The 23,263-nt window shown below is 38.2% G+C and overlaps 1 protein-coding gene across 2 annotated transcripts in view; it reads right to left on the reverse strand.

Annotated features, from left to right (window-relative positions):
- LOC131155710 (F-box/kelch-repeat protein At3g24760) overlaps positions 1–22,570 on the reverse strand; it is a 29,270-nt gene extending 6,700 nt beyond the window's left edge. Inside the window, exons 1-2 of one of the 2 annotated variants that reach the window (XM_058109054.1) lie at positions 21,268–22,570; positions 20,617–21,074 (exon numbers count right to left, since the gene is read on the reverse strand). In XM_058109054.1, the coding sequence (XP_057965037.1) occupies positions 21,289–22,425 (1,137 nt within the window). In that variant the 5' untranslated portion in view covers positions 22,426–22,570 and the 3' untranslated portion in view covers positions 20,617–21,074; positions 21,268–21,288. Of the gene's footprint in view, positions 1–20,616; positions 21,075–21,267 lie in introns of those variants that run through there. The other variant, XM_058109053.1, reaches the window with a different exon arrangement.
- Positions 22,571–23,263: the final 693 nt, after the last annotated feature.

The raw sequence follows: 23,263 nt of genomic DNA on the forward strand, positions 1-23,263 counted from the left end.
TCTCCGCTCAACACCCTAAAAATAATATTTTTCCAAATACTACTTTCCTGTAACTCCAGAAATACCAAATATTCATTAAAAAGTCTAAGAAAACTAACTTACCCCGAATCTGGAATGGTGTCCAAGTTAACTCTATCAACAATCTACTCCAGCATAAGTGAAGAGAAACTTTCAGGAGTAGCATGGCGGCTTCGGATCGTCGAACCAGCGAAGAACTAGCCTGGATTTCTAGAGAGAAGGGGAGGGGAGCCGTACATGAGAGAAAGGGAGCTAAGAGAAAGAATTTCTCTCGAAAAAAGGGTCATTTTGGCCTTAAATAGAATGCTTAGACACGTGTCTTTGTCAACGAGACACGTCACTTTGTCGACGAGACCATGAAGGAATTTCGTCGATGAACACTTACTCTTCGTCAACAAATTTCAGGTCCAAAAATAGCCTTCCCAGTATCTTTTTGTCAAAGAGACACGTGTCCTTATCAAAGAGACACGTGTCCATGTCGATGAGACCCTACTGAATTTCTAATTTCAATTTCTTTTCCTCTCCTCTTATTATTTAATTAATATAATTCACCGAGTCTCTACATTTTTCCCTTATAAAAATTTCGTCCCCGAAATTTACTATATGTACGATTCACCATCCCTTAAAGAAAAGTGGTCTACTTATTTTGTTACGTACCCTCACTTGTGACGAAGGAATACCGTGGTTACATTTAAGATTCTAAGAGATTACATATACACATAAAATAAAATTCTCCCCCCACCAAAACATTACGTACTAACAAAACTGCTAGATGTGCTGATTAACCTACAAAAGAAATATTACATAATCACTCACACTTTCTTGATTACAAATGAACTCCACTGAACAAGTGCGGATATTTCTATCTTATCTAGTTTCTCGAGCTCCCAAGAATTTTCTTATACCGCATGGTTTCTCCACAGAACTTTTACTTAAGAAATCTTCTTACTGTGCAATTCATGTTCTTTCTTGTCCAGAATCTAAACTAGTACCTCCTCATAAGCTAGTGAATCATTAAGCTCTAATTCAGTATAATTGATTACATGGGAGGGATCTAAGATGTATTTCCTCAATATGGAGACATAGAATACGTCGTGTATCCTAGACAAAACAGGTGGTAAAGCTAGCCTGTAGCCAGGCCCTATCTTCTCAAAAATCTCAAACGGACCAATAAACCTAGGACTAAGTTTACCCTTCCTTCCACATCTCATAACTCTCTTTAACGAAACTATCTTTAAAAACACATGGTCTCCAGTATTGAACTCCAGTTTCCTGCGGCGAGTGTCAGCGTAACTCTTCTTTTGACTCTGAGCTGCACTGATCCTATCTCTAATGAGCCGAACCTTATCATACGCCTGTTGCACCAACTCTGGCCACACAACTCGCCACTCGCCCATCTCGTCCCAGTATAAAGGAGAACGACATCTTCTTCCATAGAGCACCTCAAATAGTGTCATGTTCATGCTGGTCTGATAGCTATTGTTATACGCAAATTCCACCAGCGGCATTAACTAAGACCAACTACCTCTAAAATCTAGCATACATGCTCGAAGCATATCTTCTGATATCTGGATCGTCCTCTCAGTCTGTCCATCCGTTTGAAGATGGAACGTCGTGCTGAAAGATAACTGAGACCCTAGAGCTTCCTACAAGCTCCTCTAAAATTGTAACATAAAATGCGAGTCTTGATATGACATTATAGACACTAGCACACCATGAGAACAAACTATCTCCTGAATATAAATATCCACCAGTGTGTCCATGGAGTAGTTGATCTTAATGGGAATGAAATGGACAGTCTTTGTCAAACAATCCACGATCACTCAGATTGCATTCTGACCATGTAATGCTGACGACAAACCTGAAACAAAATCCATAAATATGTGATCTCACTTCCACTCTGGGATGAATAGTGGCTGCAACGGCCCCACCGGCCTCTGGTGCTCAACCTTAATCTGCTGGCACATCAAACATGAAGCTATATATTCAGAAATCTCCTTCTTCATGCCACTCCACCAGTAAGACTCCTGTAGATCTCTGTACATTTTCGTGCTACAGGTATGAACTGTGTATAAAGATCTGTGAGCCTCTTCTAGGATGGTCCTCCTAATATTTGCATCAACAGGAATGCATAATCTAGAACGAAACCACAAAACTCTATCATCTGAAATACCAAATTCCTCTCCTTGACCATCTTGTATTCTGACTATTACTTCTACTAATTCTAGATCCTCTTCTTGAGCAACTTATATCCTTTCCTGTAATGTAGGTTGCACCACTAAGTTGGCAATAAATACCTGAGGATCACTATCTATCAATTTTATACAAAGTCTCTCCAGATCCATCAAGATCAGGTGCTGAACCTCTATAGCTGCTAGTGCTGGTCCCATAGATTTCCTACTCAGTGCATCAGCCACCACGTTTGCTTTCCTTGGGTGGTAACTAATAGTACAATCAAAATCCTTAATAAGCTCCAACCACTTTTTCTGTCTCATATTCAGTTCTTTCTGAGTAGAAAAGTATTTTAAACTTTTGTGGTCGGAGAATATCTCGCACCGCTCGCCACATAAGTAATGCCTCCAAATCTTTAATGCGTGTACTACTCCAACCAATTCTAGATCATGGATAGGGTAGTTCTTTTCATATTCTTTCAATTGTCTGGAAGCATATGCTACAACCCCACCATGCTGCATCAATACACAGTCGAACCCTCTCAAGGACGCATCATTGTAGATAACATAACCCTCACCCTTTGACGGGATGATCAACACCGGTGTCGTGACAAACCTTTGCTTCAATTCCTAGAAGGTCTGCTCACTGCTGTCATCTCATTCAAACCTAACATTCTTCCTAATCAACCATGTCAGAAGCCCTGATAACGCTAAGAATCCCTCAACAAAATGACAATAATAACCAATCATTCCCAAGAAACTCCTGATTTCCTGGACGTTCCTCGGTCTAACCCAATTCACCACTACATCAATCTTACTGAGATCCACAGAAATTCCATCCCCTAAGATAACATGCCCCAAAAACGCAACCTTCTCAAGTCAGAACTCACACTTTCTAAACTTGGCGTATAACTTCTTATCCCTGAGCATCTGAAGAACCTGTCTCAAATATGCCTCATGCAGCTCATAACTCCTTAAATAGACCAATATATAATCAATGAAAATCATGACAAACTGGTCTAAATATTGGTGGAAGATTTTATTCATCAAATCCATGAATATTACAGGAGCATTCGCCAAACCAAAAGGCATAACAAGAAACTCATAATGCCCATACCTGGTTCGAAAGGATGTCTTCTATACATCTTCTGTCTTTACCTTTACTTGATGATAACCTTATCTGAGGTTAATCTTGAAATAAATCCGTGTACCCTGGAGTTGGTCAAATAAATCATTTATACGGGGTAGAGAATACTTATTCTTGATTGTTACCTTATTAATTTTCTTGTGATTTATATACATCCTCATGGCCCCATCTTTTTTCTTTACAAATAATATCGAAGCTCCCTATGGAGATACATTAAGTCACATAAATCTTTTATCCAATAAATATTACAACTGATCTTTAAGCTTGCTGGTGCCATTCTGTAAGGAACTTTAGAGATTGGCACTGTCCTTGATTGATAGGGAAATCCACCTCGCAATTAGGAGGTAAACCGAGTAGCTCATTTTTTTAGACTTCTGAAAACTCCTTCATCATTGGCGTATTAGCAAGCTTCAATTCATTCCCTGACATTTCTTTAATAAAGGCCACGAATCCTTGACAATCATTCAGAAGCAGTCTCCTCGCCTGGATGGCTGATACTAACTAAGGCGGGGATTGCACTCGCAACCCTATGAACCTGAATTCTGGTCTTCCTAGAGGTCAAAAAATCACTTCTTTTAACCGGCAGTCTATACTGGCAAAGTCAGCTATCAGTCAATCCATGTCGAATATTACATCAAACTCGTGCATGTCCAACACTATCAAATTAGCAAATAAAACTTTCCCCTAGATATCAACTGAACAGCCTCAGAGCACCCTACTACACCTCACTATTGACCCAGTCGGTGTAGTTACTAACAGTTTAGTGTCTAACAACTGTGTTTCTACCCCACATAATTTAATGCACTCTATAGATACGAACGAGTGTATGACCCCTAAATCAAACAATATAATAACTTTAAATGAAAGCATGCTAACCATACATGTCACCATGTCACCGGCTGTCTCAGCATCACCCGACGTCAAGGCGTAAACTCTTGCTGGAGCTGTATTCCTTTGCTGACCTCCACAACGTGCCTGATAACTTCCTCGAGCAGGTCTAGGAGCAGGAGCAACTCCAATCTAAGACTGACAATCTCTCATCATGTGCCCTGGCTCCCCACATCGATAGCAAATACCTCGCCTAGCACGACACTCCCTCGGGTGCCTCTCCCACAAGTCTAACAAGCTGGAATGACTACATACCTTGAAACCCACGACTCCCTGAGTCCTACCTCCAATCCCTATAGTAACCACCTCTCTTCCACGAACCCCGACTGGACCCCTGCTGGGAACTAGAAGGTATGGATCTCTTTCTCTATTTCTACTCTTCAGCCTTCAATCGCTCTCCAGCTTCTGCCATAGTCTGTCTACCAACTCGGCAAAATCTTGCAATTTCAGTGTTGATACCTGCTTATGTAATTCTTGCCTCAAGCCTCTTTCAAACTGTCTTACTTTCTTCGTCTTGATTGGAATAATGTACGGGGCAAAACGAGATAACTCAATAAACCTCGCCGCGTACTGCTGCACTGTCTACTGTCCCTGCTTCAGGCTCAGGAACTCCTCTATCTTGACTTTTCTGGACGAGGCTAGAAAGTATCTGTCGAAAAATACTTCCTTAAACCGATCACATGTCATCTCTATAGGCACTATTCTCCATTGCTTCAGGAGCTTCACTGCCGTCCACCATCTCTCGGCCTCTCCTATCAGTTTATACATAACAAATAGCACCCTCTGTTCCTCCGTATACTAGAGTACTGTCAGCACCTTTTCAATTTCCTACACCCAGTTCTTGGCGACCACAGGATCAGTTCCTCTTGAGAAAGCCGAAGGATTCATCTTGATAAACTTCTTAATGGAACTAATGTAGCCTACAGACGGACCTCCCTATTCCCTGGAGTTCCAGACAATTTCAACCATGACTTGTTGAGTCAGGTTGCGTAGTACTACGTCTGAGTCGCTACCAGCTGCACCTGAGGGTCCAACACCCTCATTACCACTAACATAGGTGCTACTACTTCCAGGGTCCATCCTAAAAAGACAATAAACTTAGTTTAGGACCCTATTACCACAACATACCCCACACAAATCATCTAACTAGTATATTATATATCCTTAAATGGTTTATCTTCCCTTATCTCAATTCAAAATTCAATCCTACAACCTAAATACCCAACCCGACAATAGTTTACCATAACTTTCTTGAAATCGTCACCCCAAGAAAGACACCTAAACCATCACGGAAGTCTTACATCTAGACTACCAAAAAAGACCTTAACTTCCTTTATCCTAAGTTCTGGTATTGTTTCCGCTACATTCTAAAATCTACAGAACCTACTAACCTAGGTTCCGATACCAAACTGTAATGACTTGTTTGATTTACTACATAATCAATCATATTAAATACCATGATACCAATAACTAATGATATAGCGAAGTTGACCCGAACCTGTGGGTAACAGGGTTACACCTGTCATACACAACGGACACTTAAGCAGTGGTAAAAATAAAATTCATCCATAATAACAATACCAGAGCTACTCACAATCCACAATAATTCTGTAAATATATATATAATCCCCAAAACATTAAAAGATAAAAATTAGGATCACATATCAAAAACCAACTAACCCTAATTCAAAACTCACCCTCCTAGCAGGGTAGTATAAATTGCCCCTCACGATATAGAGCTCGATCTGCCTATCTGTCTTGGTTTCTTGAAATATTTTAAGTTTGGGTGAGACACCTCTTAGTAAAGGAAATAAACTAAATACAGTTGTGTAACAACATGAATATTTTTGTATTATAATAAATAAACAGTATGTGATACATGCCTAGTAAAAACTGGTAACATAATAACTGAGTAATAGATATATGATCATAAGCGTATTAAATCATACTGATTTTCTGTTATTATAAAATTATCTGCTATAACTGATATTATGAAATATACCCATGATGGATAGCTAACTGATGTCATGTATTATCCCCATGACGAGTTGTATAGCCTGAAAGCGGGACCTGACAATGGCTGGCCGACCACTGCCAAGTCAAATATGTCTGTAAGTACGATGGGTCTGCCCCACCCTAGTCCGAACTGCCAGGGGGACGTCTACAACATAACACTAAAGTCACATCGACTATCCATCTCTCACTCCCTTTACTGGCAGGGGTGGTAGTACAAGTATGAACTGAACTAAATAGCTACAGTACCATGCTCTAAATACTGATCTAAACTACCATTCGGGTTCTGATAACTTATAGTACATATACATCTATATTGGTTTAATATGAAAATTAGATTGATAGCATTTCTCTGAATTCTGACATATCATAGTAAACACGGCCTTGCGTCAGATAAAGTGCATAATTATAACCTTGTACCGGCTATCAATCACGACCTTGAGCCGAACATTTCATACATACTAATCTGAATAAATGTACTGTTTATCATAAGTTCTGAAATCATAATTTCCTATATTATCCATGTTTTTCCTGAAAATAATTGTAAACATGTTTTTTCTATAAATCCGACTTAACATAAATAATATCCATGCCACATAAATTGAATAAAACATGAAATCTGTTCTAGAATTACATTTTCTAACATTTTATACTAAAAACATATTCTTGTGTAACAGTAGTATTTTCTCAAATATATTTTCCCAAATATACTCATACATAATACATGTTTTCTAAAAATTAATCTACTATTAAATAATAATAAATTTCATAGAAAATTACTGTTTTAATTTACTCCCTTACCTGACCACTGGAAAACCCCAAAAACAACTAGCCCTGCACCCGCTGGATTCTCTGCTCAACTCCCTAAAAATAACATTTTTCCAAATACTACTTTCTTACAACTCCAGAAATACCAAATATTCATTAAAAAGCCTAAGAAAACCAACTTACCCCGAATCCGGGATAGTGACCAAGTTAGCCCTACCAACGATCTACTCCAGCAAAAATGAAGATAAACTTCCTAGGAGTAGCGTGGCGGCTTCAGATCATCGAACCGGCGAAGAACCGGCCTGGATTTCTAGAGAGAAGGGGAGGGGAGTCATACAGGAGAGAGAGAGGGAGTTGAGAGAGAATTTCTCTCGCAAAAAGGGTCATTTTGGCCATAAATAGAATGCTTAGCCACGTATCTTCGTCGACGAGACACGTCACTTCGTTGAAGAGGCCATGAAGGAATTTCGTCGACGAACACTTACTCTTTGTCAACAAATTTCAGGTCCGAAAACAGCCTTCTCAGTATCTTCTCATCGATGAGACATGTGTCCATGCCGACGAGTCCAAGAAGTCTGTTCGTCGATGAGACCCTACTGAATTTCCAGTTTCAATTTCTTTTCCTCTCTTCCTCCTATTATTTAATTAATATAATTCACCGGGTCTCTACATGAAGTCTCTTCCTTAATCACTTCTTATGTTTAGAACTCCATACCCTTTTTTCGTTTTGGAGCTTCTTGAACAAGTTTACTAACATCTCGCAAGTTTCATCTTTAGAGACCAAGAAGCGTACCCAGGTGAACTTGGAGTAGTCATGAACAATGACGAAAGCATATTGCTTTCCTCTTATACTTTGTGTTCTAGTAGAACCAAATAAATTTAAGTTGATAAGTTCTAAGGGCCTACAAGTGGAAATATGGTTCTTCCTTTTAAAACATGTTTTAGTTTGCTTCCCAAGTTGGCAAACATCACAAATTTTGTTTTTTATAAACTTTGTGTTAGGCAAACCTTTGACTAAGTTCTTTTTAGCTAATTTAGATAATAAATTCATACTAGCATGTCCAAGTCTTCTATGTCATAGCCAGCTGACTTCATTCATGACTGTTAGGCATGTGACTTCTTAAGATATTAGATTTTCAAAATTTATGCAATACACATTGTCAACTCTATTAGCAATGAACAAGATATCATGTTTTTCTCGATTTTCAACTATACATTTGTCTTGTTTAAAGATTACATCAAATCTTTTATCACTTAATTGACTAATGCTAAGTAGATTATGTTTTAACTCATCTACTAATAAGACATCATCAATAGTTAAGAAGGTTTCTTTACCTACTTTTCTGATACCGATAATTCTACCTTTAGCATTGTCTTCAAAGGTGACATGTCCACCATCTTTTTGCATTAATGTGGTAAATTTTGATTTGTCTCTGGTCATGTGTCTTTAACACTCACTATCCAAGTATCATTTGTCTTTTGATGAAGTAGTCCTAAAGCACACCTATAAGAAGGGTTTCAAAGTGTTACTTTCGATACCCAAGCCTTCTTAGGTTTACTTAATTCAGGTTTATTTTCAGTTTTGATTCTCCATACTTTCTTAATTTTAACACTTTTTCTTTTAAATGGACATTCAAACTTTATATGTCCCTTTTTTCTTACACAAGAAACAAGTGGTATGTTCATATACATTTATTGAAGAGGTATTGGCAAAATGTTTTGATGCCTTTACAAAATATCTCATGTATAAGTTTTTTTTTCTTTTATTTTCAACTCCATTGAATCTTATTCCTTCTTTGTCCAAAGACATCCTTTGTGATCCAACTAGTTTATCAAAACTTTCTTTTCCTCTAGTAAAATTGTAGATAATTTTAATTTTTCTATAATTTTACTCTTGAGATCAAATACTTCTGAGTTCTTCGTATTATCATCTTTTACTTGTAACTTTACCAAATCTTGAGACATCTTGTTTAGTTTACTCATAAGATCATCAATGTGTGAATCCTTTTCTTTTTTTGTTGATATTGAAGTTTCTAATTAGTTCTTTAGCTTTTCATTTTGTTCTTTTAATACTGTGTTTCTTTTAGTTACTTTTATAAACCTATTATGCAAAGCAAATAGTTCAACCTGAATTTCTTTATATAAAGGCATACTTTCACACGAGTCACTACATGATTCATCGCCAGATTCTTCAGATGAGCTAGTGTAGGTATTTACCTCGTCATCTCTTGCCAAAAAGCAGAGGTTTGTCATATCTTGATCACTTGATTCATTCTCTGATTCACTTGAACTTGAGTCATCCGATGTAATCATTACCTCCTTTTTCTTATTCTTAGCATCTTTCTTAGCAATGGACAATCAGGTTTAATATGTCTAACTTTCTTGCAGTTATAACATTTAAAGGGTTCATTTTTTGTTTCCTTTTTGCTTGTTTCCCCTTTATCAGATTTTGAACCTCTAAATTTTTTAGTGAACTTCTTATTCTTTTTGAAGGATTTTCGAAGTCTTCTAGTAATGAAGGTTATATCATAGTCATCTAATTCATTGTCTTCTTCTTCACTAGAACTTTCTTTTGCCGCCTTAAGGGTTATTGATTTCCTATGTTTGTTATTTTTCAAAATTTCTTTCATTTATCACCATCTCATATGTGAGGATCGATTCTATTAATTCATCAGGGGAGGTGATTTTCAAGTTTCCTCCTTTCGTAATTGCAGTGGCCTTAAGTTCCCAAATTGATGGAAGTCCTCTAAGGATTTTCCAGATCATCTCATATGTAGAGTAGTTTTTTCCTAAGGCATTGAGGGAATTTATTATCTGGGTGAACTTAGTGTACATACTAGTGATGGTTTCATCAGGGTTCATCCTAAATGCCTCATACTCACTAGTGAACATGTCAATTCTACTATCTCTTACATCAACCGTTCCTTCATAGGTTACTTCAAGTTTATCCCATATTTTTTTAGCTGATTTGTATCTCATAATCCTATTAAACTCATTCACATCTAGAACACAATATAGTGCATTCATAGCACTAGAATTTACTTGTAGCATCTTTAGATCGTTATCAGTCATCTCTTTTTCTTCCTTAGGTATTTATTTATTATCCACAGTTTTAGTGGGGATGAGGTCACCATGTGTGACTACTTTCCAAGCTTTCCAATCCATAATTTGCAAGTATATTTTCATTCATTGTTTCCAGAAAGTGTAGTTTACACCGCATAATATAAGTGGTCTAGAAGAGGATTGTCTTTCAGCAACCTAGGGCTCTGATACCAATTGAGAATCTAGGTATACTATAGAGATTCGAAAAATATAATAATAAAAGAAATTTGGAAAAATGAGGAAAATTCGATTTAGGAAGCCCAAATCGTCGACGATTTGGTGACGATCGCAGAAAATCGTCGACAATTTTCTTTTTATCATGACTCAGTAACAAGTAAAACGGTAAAAAGGGGCAGGTTAAAGTCAAAACCATCGATAGTTTTGTGAACAGTGTAGAAAACCGTATGGTTTTCCCTACAGTGAACCCTATAAGGAAATCTCGCAAGTCATTTTTCTTATAACAAAACAAATTCTCTCTTTCTCTTTCCCAAAACCACAATTCTCTCTCCCTTCTCTCTACGATTCCGCTCCAATTGTAGTCTGAATCAATGATTAGGAACCACCACGAGGTTCTTAAGAAGATTCTCTACAACTTAGGCGGAGTAGATTTTCAGTTTGGGGTTCCGGGGCACCATCCCCAAACCAGGGTAAGTTGGGTGTTTTGGAGTTTTAAAGTTAATTTGGAGTATATAAAGCTTAGAGAATATTAAATGTTAATATTGTGGAGGCTGTGTTGAATAATTTGGGGAAAAAATGAATTTCAAACTTTTGAACTATGAACACCGAGTAGTGTATGATTTAAGGTATTAGTGGACCTCTCAGTAAGCCAGGTAAGGGGAATAAATTATAACAGTATTTTTAGAACTATTATTAAAATTGATATGTGAAAATAAGCATATGATATTTTTCTTGAAATTATTATGATATGAGTATCAGATGAAAATTGTATGGCATATGATTTATACTGAAATGTATTTAAAATTGAGTTAAATGGTTTACATTAAGAATAATGAGGCTATGAAATGTGCATTGAAATATGAGATTTGAAATGTGAAAGATGATGAAAATTAATATGTACTAAAAGTACCTTCTGAGAAATGATGAAATATGAAATGTGGAAATGTTTTATTGAGAAATGTCGAATAACGTGAAATGAGATATAAATATATGTTATTATGAGATGAAATGTGTATTAATTGATGAAATACCATTGAAATGATGAAATGAGTTGTGAATGCAGGTAATGAAAATATTGCAATGTAAATCTTGAAATGTGAATACAGGAAATGTGAAAAATTGCAATGAGAATGTTGCAATGTAAATACTGAAATAAGAATATGAATATGTGATTATTGCAACGTAAATACTGCAATATGAATGTGAAATATGAATACTGGAATTGTTAATATAGAAATGTGAAAAATTGCAATGTGAATACTACAATTGTGAATACTGGAATGTGAATGAGATATGTGAATGATGATATGTGGAAATAAAAACTCTAATGGATGGATTGTGATATTGAGCACGCTACCGTTGCTAGTGGTGATTAGTGCAACCACACGGACTCGTGGAGCGTGTGGCATGATAGTTCAAATGAGCCAGTGTGAAGGGTTGTTTTGCCCCCTGAGTTCGAATCAGGGTATATGACAGGTCATTTGTACTGCAAACGAGTATATGGATTGTTTATTTTGATCTAATCGGGTCGATCAACCACGGTTAAGTCTAACCTTCAGGCCGCACAATCTCGACCATGGGGGGAAGCATGGTGTAGAATATGGAGAGCGACCTCGACCAAGGGGGGGAAGCATGGTATGATGGAAAATCCTCAAGACAGCTATGAGTTACAGATGCGCTATGCACTGTGTGTCGAGAACACTCATGGGCTGGATGGTGAGATGCAGTGGGTAATGAAAGAGCGTGAGTAAAACACTCCGCCTGAGAGCTTACTAAGTAAGGTGAGTGCTCTAATAAGTATCAATTGTAGCTAAACCCAAGTTAATTGGGCAAGAATGCAAACAGTATTAGGGCAAAGGGAAGCTACTTGTATGAGCGGGTAATCTTCCCTATTCTCGAAAACTTCGCTGGTAAACTTGGGTTGTATGTGATCAAGTTGAAAATGAAATTAAAGCTTTTAAAAGCTTGTGTTGTATATCTATATGACTATAAATGTGGAATTGGAATATTTTTCTCAGATGGTATTATTATTGAAATGAATATATGTTATGATATAATGAAACTCATACTGCCACACACTGTAAATAATTTATTCCGTCTTACTGAGATGTGTCTCACCCAAATATCTAAATATTTTAAAGAACCGAAAAAGACCAAGTAATAGAGTTTCGTGGTAGAGGGGAGTCGGTACCCTGATAGATAGGGTGAGTGTTTTGATCTAAGGACGTATGATTCCCCTATTGTTTTGGTTGATTTTTGGGGATGAGTTAGATATGCATATATATGTTTATAGATGTTTAGTACTCTGGTTATTTGTATTCTGAATGGTGTGTATATATGGTCTTCCACTGTTAGGTATGTACTTTATATAATGGAATGATTACCCACTACCCTCTTCGGGTCGAGTTATGTGTAACGGTATTAGAGTTGCTGATATGGCCGATGTGTGATTTGAATATTATCGATTTATGATTTATATAAAGAAAAAAAAATAGTATGAAAATCGAGGCGTCACAGTTTGGTATCGGAACTTAGGTTTCTAGGTTCTGCAAACTTTAGTAAACAGCAGAATACGATACCAGAGTATAGGAATGAATTTTGATGAAAATAGTGGATGGATATTGACGAGATATGAGTTAGTTATTGTTAGAAGATGAGATTGGAATTTAGGGTTCTATCTTACAACCTAGAAGTAGGAGTTCCATGGTTGTTTCTGTGATTTTCCTAAGGTTACAATTTCAGAAAAACCATGGATACTGTCGCTGATTCTTGTTTCTAAGTGGTAGGATTGAGTCTTAAATGGGGATTGAGAATGTTAAGAGAAATGGTTATAGCAAAATATATTGTGGGTTTTAGTTTGTTGGGTGTGTTAGTGAGTTATGATGAGAGAGTTCTAAGACTATTTTATACCATTTGCCAGATGGATTCAAGGAATAGTAGTGCATATGCTGAAGGTGTTGATGCAAGACCTTCCAGTACGAGAGGTGGAGATCCTGATGCAAAGTTATGCAGCGTCACCCAGTAGGTGATGGCAGAGATAGCCAGGTATTCAGGGGAGCGGAACTGCATGATTGAGCAGTTCATGCGTATGAAACCCCCATCTTTTTCTAGAGAGGCTAACTCATTCAGGGCTGGAGACTAGATCCAGAAGATTGAAGAAATGTTGGCAATCCACTCATGTACTGACGAGCAGAGGATCTTGTTTGCTACAACTAAATTGACGGGAGAGGCTAAACACTGGTGGAGATCGGCAATAATGTTAGAGGAAAAGAGGCCTCAACCTAAAGCGATGACATGAAGCTGTTTCATGGAGATATTTTTAGAGCGGTACTTTCCTACTACTAATATGAGTGCAAAAGCAGCAGAATTTTTGAGTTTTACACAGGGACATATGACGATGCAACAGTATGCTACTAGATTCATCGAGTTGTCCCGTTTTGTTCCATACCTAGTGCTACATGAGGAAAAGAAGGTGAGGACGTTTGAGGAGGGCCTAAGTCGGGGATTATACAAGCAGGCTATAGGCTTTCAGACCCAGAATTTCTCAGAGATAGTTGATAAAACTATAGTGGTTGAGAATGACCTATAGAGAGGCACTGCGGCACAGAATCAGAGGAAAAGGACTACGCCTCCAGATTTTCAAGAAGGACCTAGCTGAGGGCCTTGGAGGAGACAAGATAGTAGAGGAGGATGAAAATAGGGAGGGGGAGATCAGGCAGTACCAGGCAGGCAAATGCCCCCTTCTTGTCCCATATGCTACAGAAGACACTCAAGAGTATGTCGAGTCAGGGTGATGGCTGCTTGTTATCAGTGCCATGAACTTGGGCATATGGCGAGAGACAACCAAGCACTATCAGCTGTTGCGCGTGTTCTTAGACCATACCGAGGAGGTTGCCAAGCACTCTGAGGCAAACATCAAAGGAATGTCGCCCCAACACGAGCTAATGCGTTGACACCAAGAGATGCTGAGGCAACAGGAGATGTCGTGACGGGTATTGTTTTAATACTATCATATCAAGTTATTGTTTTGTTTAATTCAAGGGCAACTTATTCTTTTATCACCTAGAAATTTGTTAAGTTGTGTGGGTTAGAAACTCGTTAGATGTTAGTTGTCAGTAGCTACGCTGACTAGGGCTGTAGGGATACGTAGGAAGGTACTCAAGAACTATCTAAGTCTACATTCAGGGGATGTCTTTATTAGCTAATCTGGTGGTCTTAGGTGATACTAGGGATGAACTGGCTAGCTACTCACTATGTCAGTATAGATTGTCATCAGAGGGAGGTACTGTTCAGACCTTCAAGGGGATAAGAGTATAAATTTATGGGGTCTTGTGTGCGTACCCCGCCACAGTTGTTATCCGCCATTCAAGCGAGGCGATTGTTGTTAGAGGGTTATCATGGATATGTGGCCTGTATGAAGGAAATATTAGAAGGGGAGTTGAGGTTAGAGGAAATCTCAGTAGTGAGGGATTTTTTCGATGTTTTCCCCAAGGATTTGTCGGGACTACCTCCTGATCGAGAGGTAGAGTTTATTATTGATCTACTTCCTGGAACAGCGTCGATTTCAAGACAGCTTTCCTTAATGGAAGTCTTGATGAGTGCATCTATATGGTGCACCCAGATGGTTTTGCAGCAGTAAGTCAACAGCACATGTTGTGCAAGCTTAAGAAGTCCATTTATGGACTTAAGCAGGCGTCTAGGTCTTGGAACATCCGTTTTGATCAAGCCATTAAATCTTATGGTTTTGATCAATGCCCTGATAAGTCATGTATATACAAAAAGCATGATGGAAACGTGGTGGTATTCTTGGTGATATATGTGGATGACATCTTACTCATTGAAAACGATGTGGGGGTATTATCTTTGGTTAAGGTATGGTTATCCGAACAGTGACATTAAGGACTTGGGAGAAGTTAATCACATCCTTGGGATCAAGCTTTTGCGTGATCACAAGCAAAGGATGTTGGGCTTATCACAAGCTACTTATATCAATATGATTCTTGCCCGTTTTAGCATGTAGGATTCCAAGAAAGGGTTACTCCCTTTCAAACATGGAATCTCTCTATCCAAAGATCAGTGTCCTAAAACACCGATTGAGGTAGAGAACATGAAGGCAGTTCCTTATGCATCAACAGTAGGAAGTCTCACGTATGCTATGCAATGCACTAGACCTAACATTTGTTTTTCCGTAAGCATGGTTAGCAAATATCAGTCTAACGGGCGGGAATACTGGACTATGGTAAAACATATAATCAAGTACTTAAAAAGGACTAGGGATTATATGTTGGTTTATCAAGCAGATAGTCTAGAACTCATTGGGTACACAGACTCACATTTTCAATCAGATAAGGATTCCAGAAAATCAACATCGGGAAATGTGTTTACCCTAGGAGGTGGAGCCATTAGTTGGAGGAGTATCAAGCAATCATGTGTTGTTGATTCCACTATGGAGGCCGAATATGTGACAATCTCTGAGACAACCAAGGAGGTCGTTTGGCTCAAGAACTTTCTATTGGATCTAGGAGTGGTGCCTTCGGTACAATCGCCTATTACATTTTACTGTGATAATAGCAGGGCGATTGCTAACTCAAAGGAACCAAGGACCCACAAGAGGGCAAAACACATCGAATGTAAGTATCACCTGATACAAGATATCGTGCAGAGAGGTGATGTGATGGTGACCAAGATTGCATCGGCAAGCAACCTAACAAAACCGTTTACAAAGAGCTTACCAGCTAGTACTTTTGATAGTCATGTAGAGGGAATGGGGGTGAGATGTATGGCAACATGGCTTTGAGTATAAGTGGGAGATTATTAGAGATTTATACTGAAAGACATGCTTTCTGTAATCAGTTTTATTGTTTATTAATAACATCAGTTATTCCATTTTAATGAGAATCTTTGTGAGCAATGTTTGCTTAACATTATCTATTTAATGATTATGCATGTGTGTCTTTTATTCTATATAGTGGGTGATCTAGTGTATAGAGTACGTCTTACAAACAGAAGATTAGATCATCAATTCTTATAGAATATAAGTTTATTGTTCACAGTCTTAAATGAAATTGGACACACCATTGGTAGGACTGTAGCACAAGGTTTTAATAGGTCTATCATAACTATGGGGAATGATATAGTTCTAACTCCTTGTACTAGTACACTTTGTGTGTATTAAAAAGGACCGTCTTGAGGTAATTGTTTTTATACTGACTATATAAAACAATTAATATCTCATGATTATTATGAGTGCTTATGCTCTTAATCCTGATATGATTATTAGACACGTGCATGTAGTGTTTATTACTTTGATTCGTAAAAGAGTGAGATTCTTTATGGGTCAATAAACTCAGTGAGTTGGGTAATGACATTATGTGTATAGTGAATATTAATTATTGATGGAATCCACATCCTGGTATCAAGATTGATGATATCCTCTTGAGGAAGCTTATAAGTTTTGATTGTATCAAAGCCTACAGGTGGATTTTGAATCTGACACATCAAATAAGTTAAGTGGAAGGTCTCAGGGAATTAATATGTCAATTAATTAAAGAGGAGATAAATAAGCATTTAATAATAGGAGATCGAAATTTAATTTCAAATTTGACAAGGAGTGCAATAATAATTCTTTAGTGGTATGAATTGTAATTAACATAATTAAGGATTAATCTGAGTCGGATTGGGAATTCTTAATTACATTGGAAGCCCTAGTCATATTTGCCCAGAGGTCCCTGTTGTAGCCTATATACACGCGCTCCATTCAGCGGCGAGGGTTAGACGAAAACGCACACACAAAGGCATACATCTTTATGAGAAGCAAACCTTAGCCACCGCTAACAAGTCCACTCTCCAAGGAGCAAAGCGTGTTTGAGGAATATAGTAGAAGATCCCTGGTCGTCATCAAGAGTTCTTCTTCGATCACATAGATCCGCGAGTTCCTCTTCGTGCTTGCAGATTTGGGAGTTCTTCTTTCTACTTGCAGATTCGAGATCAAATCAGAGAAATCTCGCAGGTATGATACTAATCACGTAATTAGGATTTGCAAGATCAAATTTTTATTGTGATCCGGGTTTGAAAGATCAAATTTTTGTTTAACTAGGGAATGCAAGATACTTTTTTTTTTTTTTTTTTGTTATCTGTATACACTACAGTCATATCTTAGGGTTATTCCGCAGCAAGCCCCTTCACTTGCAACATCAAAGATTTCACCCTATTAGCCTAGTTGGCAGATTGTATAAGCTCCTTTACAAAGTCCTCACAGCAAGGCTTAAAATTACAATTTTAGAAGTTTTTGGAAAACACTAGTATGCTTTTATAGCAGGAAGGCAGATCATGGATGCAACTCTGATTGCAAATGACGTTGTACATGCCTATATTAAAGGAAGGAAAAGAGGATTGCTCTACAAGCTAGACATGGAGAAGGCATTTGACCATGTGAATTGGAATTTTCTGCAGTACATTCCCAGATGAATGGGTTTTGGGAAAATATGTTGTAATTGGATCCATCATTGTAATTCTACCCCCTCTTTCTCAATACCTATTAATGGCTACCCTATAGATTTTTTCCAATCATCTCGTGGTTTAAGACAAGGGTACTTCCTCTCCCTTCTATTGTTTATCACAGTTATGTAAGTGTTGAGCCACTAAAGCCAACCAAAGGAGCTTGCTCAAGGCTTTTAGCATAAAAAAGGAAATGCAAATTTGGTCAGTTGATTGTCTCCCACCTCCTTTTTGCAGATGACACTATCATTTTTTGTGAGGGTGATCCTAAGCAAATCCTCAATCTCATATGCATTCTCCTTGAGTTCAAATTAGTTTCAAGCTTAAAAGTCAATTTGGGTGAAGGTGAATCTATTCTAGTGGGAACTTGCGAATGTGAGCCTGAGCCATATGGGGTGTAAGTCGAGGGCTTTTCCCATTACTTGTCTTGGTCTCCCTCTAGAAGACAACTTTAAGGATAAGAGAGTCTAGGAGCCAACTTTAAATATAAGGGAGTTAGAGATGCCAATGTTGGAAGATTTGAAAGAAAACTCGATAGGTGGAAAAAGTATTACCAATTCAAAGATAAAGACCAATGCTCACCAAAAGACTTTATCCAACCTCCTGATCTACTTTACGTGTATTTCCCCTATCCCCTATTGGTAGCCCGTAGATTGGAAGGTATTCAATGGAGATCTCTATTGTGGGGGTTTTTTTTTTTTTTTTTGGAGGGGCGGGGGGGGGGGGGGAGGGGAGGGGGGAAGGGGATTTTAAATATCATCTAGACAAATGGGGGATGGTTATTGGTTAAACAACCCATGCATAAGGGAGAGTTATGTCTTAAATCTTTTCACACTTTCAAAAAGGCACTCATGGGCAAATGGCTATGGAGATTCATGCAAGAAAAATCATTTTTGGAGGTAAGTCATTACTACCAAATGCATTCTTCGTCATAATGGTGGGACCTAAAAGATTTGAATGGAGCTCCATTCAAGTGGGGAATGGAGAAAATGTGTCCTTTGGGCATGATATCTTCTGGTGTGGCAAGTGCCATCTCAGCAAATACCCTTCCATCTTCAGGCTAGCTGCTGACATGTGACAAGGATGCACTTATTAGCCAGCACCTTGAGCTCACTCATCATGGGATGTTTTGAAATATCCCCCTGGTTAAGGATGCTTTTGATTAGGATCCTTACGGTTGGATGGGAACTTTACAGTCAGATCCTTCTATAAACAGTTCATCTCTCCAACAGAGAAAAAACAGCAGCAAACTCCATTGGAAACTCATTTGGAAATTGCAGCCCCCACATAGGTTGCTTTTTCACATTGGTAACCTCTAGGACAAGGGCTTGCCTCTTTTTAATAGGTGCTTCTTAGGCCTGAAGCAAGCTGAATCAGTTGAGCACATTCTCTTGCACTGCTCTTGGACTAGAAATTTTTCTAGTCAGGAATATGGCCATTCCTGATCAAGCAAAAGTGGGCCACAGTTGAAATTGTGGAGGGGCGAGCTAAGGGATCCACTCCAGTAAGGATAGAAAGAAGGCTGTTTCCTCATTCCCCTCGCCATTTTTTGGGCAGTGTGGAGGGAAAGAAATAGGAAAGCTTTTGAAGGATAAGTTTCACCTCTTCATGTCATCAAAGATCACTGGATAACTATGATTTCAAATTGGCATAGTGGGCTGATGATGAGGAATATTAATGTAATCCTTGATTTCCTTGACACCCTTTTTGTTCCTTGTATATTTTTGTTCTCTCCTTTGTACATGGGTGGCATCCCCTTAATGCCATTTAATAAACTTTCTTTTGCTGATAAAAAATATTAATAAAAGGTATACCCTTAATGTTCCACAGTTTAGAGCATGTACCATACCATGATCCTATTAATCAAAACATTCTGCTTTCTAGGTAACACTAATTAGTTATATCACCACCAGAACCAAAAAAGAAAAGAAAAAAAAAAATGACTATCACAATTGGAAAAATTGCATAAACCAAGAGCATTATATTAATTAATCATAAATTTAGGAGCGGAGATTCTACTGTAATTTCCTTAGGGTATAAGAGTTCTACTTTTTCCTCTATGTGTGTTAATAAGAGGCCTAAATTTGTAATGGAGGATAGGAAAAAAGCCATTAAAAGCTATTTTTGTGTGTGTGTGCATAGATTCATAAACCATTTTATATTGAAACTTGAAACCAAATAGAGAGACAATTATGATCATATTTGAGAAAACCACCAAATTGATTAGCCATTTAATGGAACACTTCTCTGGCCTCAATCTATATATATTTGTGCAATTATGGTACATGTTCATGTTCCCAAAAAAAATTCAAAATTTTCTAGCTATACAAATGCCATGCTAATCATATCTCCAACCTTCTACTTCCCAAGTAAGTTACACTAAATAACTATTATTTGGTCCAATTCTTTACATTTATGAGTAAGCCATTGAAGTAGTGGAGATAGGTCATACCAATTTTGGGAAAATGGCTAAAACTTTCTAGCTTCAAGTCAATCGCCTTTGGTACAGTGCAAACAAGACTCGCAGATCTTTCCAATGGAACCTAACTCACCTAAATTCCCTGATTTATATCAGTTTTACCTGAAAAGTTCACTTAACTTCTGTCCATGCAAGGCAGTTACTTCTTATGTCTAATAAGGTCTACTGTCGACTATCTTCTATTTTGTTCTTAGGGGTAGTTGGGGTAGCAGTCATGTTTTAGGAGCCTATATACTCGCATAGTCTGTAGAAGGGTCTTTTGGTTGTACCCTCAAATTTTCTGGTTTCTCTTCCTTTACTTCTTCCCTCTCACATAATCCATTCTTACAAAACAGTGAAGGGGCACACTATTCACATTTACAGGCAATAAGAAAATAATCAATGGCCTTTCAATATTATCAATGCAAATTACATCAATTTCAGTCTGAGTTCAATCAAGGAAGATGTGGTGAAGTAAGTCGTTGGCATTGCACAGTGCAGTCACACCCTAGTGATATTAATAGAAGATGAGATGCACCTACCTAATAATTATGAATAATGCTAGGGGGATGTCCTACCTCACAATTTTTTATGGTCTAATGATCCCCAAACGCTGCAATTCATCTAATGACAAGGAGTGATTCGATGCACAGGAACCAGGGAAAATAATACAAACAAAAATACATAAAATCAGTACTATTTTTTTTTTTTTTAATTAGTCCTTGGCAACCTCCAGGATGAGTAGGACACCTAGCACAATCACCACCACCACAAGTATCACCTTAAATACGGGTTTGATTCCATGAGGATGCAAGTTGCAATTCAAGATATTTGACTGCATAAATTAGAAGCAATAAATGGACTTGTCCAAATGTGTAGGCTCTTATGAACTTATTTGCTACAAAATGTTTCAGATGGAATTATGATTGTGACAAATGTGCTTATAAATTTATAATCATGGTGTTGGCAAAAAAGGATAGTGTGATTAATCAAGCATGCCAGAAGGAGATTTGGAAGATCATTCATACCAAGAAACCAAGTTTCATCAGTCAGGTAAGGCCTTGGCTACATTCAGCATCTTCAGCTTCACATCGGAGAATATTAGTAAGAGGAACTGCGGAACAAAAGCTGATCACCTTGTGAAACCGATTTACAGGAGACGGCAAGTCGGGGACTCTCCTCCAGCTGCACTTACCAGTCTCACTGCTAATTTCACAAACACAAGCTGGGTAACTCTTGTAATACTCTTGATTGAACACATAGATAAAATTACCCAACCCCACACATTTCAAGGCTGCAAAATTGTCATCCCCATCGCTATCGGACAATCCACAAAGCAACTCCTCAGGCATTATTGATATCTCACTGAACTCCATCGTTCGCTCATCAATACTCCACAAATTAACCGACGGCCCACGAGGGGTAGAGCAGAGCCCGGCCAAAACAAGCCGGTCCAGACAAGCGATCAAGAAGGAAAACATAACCCCAGGAGGCCGAAGCGTCTGAACCTCACTCCAAAAACGTTTGTTTAGGTCAAACGACGAGATGAAACTCGAATAAATCCCAAACACATAGAACTTGTTCCCGAACAGCGCCGAAGACAACCACTGCGACGAATTGCCGGATCGGAAATCGGCGGGTAAGGGAGGGCAAAGCTCCCAAGAATCGATACGGGGATCGTAGATTTCAACGGCCAGTCTGTCATCTATGTCGATAAGACAGCCAATAAACCTAACTCCGCCGACGACGATGAATCTGGAGGATCCGGAGGCATCGCGGAAGACGCCGACGAGGGGGTCGCAGCGGGAGAAGCGGAGCGGGGAGGTGCGGCGCCAGAGGGGCTTGAGGAGGGGCGCGTAGCTGAAGTGGGAGGCGGCGGCGAAGAGAAATCCGCCGGAGCCGGCGAAGAAGAGGTGATGGGGGAAGAGGGAGGAGGGGAGGCGGATCCAGTGGAAGGAGTCGGGATCGAAGGCAAAGGCCTGGTTGCTCTTGAGGAAGACGTTGTTTTGGCCACAGAGGAAGAACCAGGGGTTTTTGTTGGAAGCGGAGACGCGGGCGGCGAAGGAGGAGGAGAAGATGATGGAATGCCATAGCTTGCAGACGGCGGCAGCACGGACGATGGATCGGATTGGGAGATAGGAGAGGATCAGTTCGGTGAGGTCCGAGCCCAAGCGTTCCCACTCCATTTGTAGAGAGAGAGAGAGAGAGATGGAAAATGTATTTCTTCCCAGAAGCAGTGCGAGGAAGAAAGAAGAGTGACAAGGGAATATGGATGTGATGACCGTTAGGTTTGGGCGCGTGCGTAGAGATGGCCTGCCCGACTCCCGCTTAGTTCTCAGCAGTCAGCGCAGACGCTTTTACTTATCAAAGCGAATTGTCCTACTTTTGTCCGATTTTTAACACGTCAAAAAATTCCTATAATTTTTCATACAAATTTTGAACAAGTCCCTATCACTATCCCTAATCACCCATAACTTTTCTAAAATAATATTTATATATATATATTTTTTTTAAAATTATTATATTATAATTATCACACAAAAGCCGGAGTATCGTGCATGCCACAACTAGTACATATTAGGTATTAATCTACTATTAGAAAAGGGATTCCCCTTTTTTGATCGTTTTTAATATCCCAAAATATCCTTATAATTACTCGTTAAAAATTCAAAAAAGTCCCTTTAACTACCTCAAATCGCTCATAACTTTTTAAAAATAATATTCTTTAAAATGATTTATTTTTAGTTTTTATTTTTTAAAGAATTATTTTATTATAATTATCACTCAAAAATCGTGGAGCACGCTCATGGCATGTGCTTATGGCTAGTATATATATTAGGTATTAATCGCAATGCGTGGAAATTTTATTAGAAGATTTATTTTATATAAATAAATATATATATATATATATATATATTCTTCTTTTCAAAAGTATTAAATCAACTTAATATATTGTCATAATTTTTTATTAAATATTGTTATAATTTTTTAACAATAAAAAAAAAAAGATTACTGAATATTATT

The sequence above is a fragment of the Malania oleifera genome, chromosome 5 (assembly GCF_029873635.1).
Source record: "Malania oleifera isolate guangnan ecotype guangnan chromosome 5, ASM2987363v1, whole genome shotgun sequence".
Lineage (NCBI taxonomy): Eukaryota > Viridiplantae > Streptophyta > Magnoliopsida > Santalales > Ximeniaceae > Malania > Malania oleifera.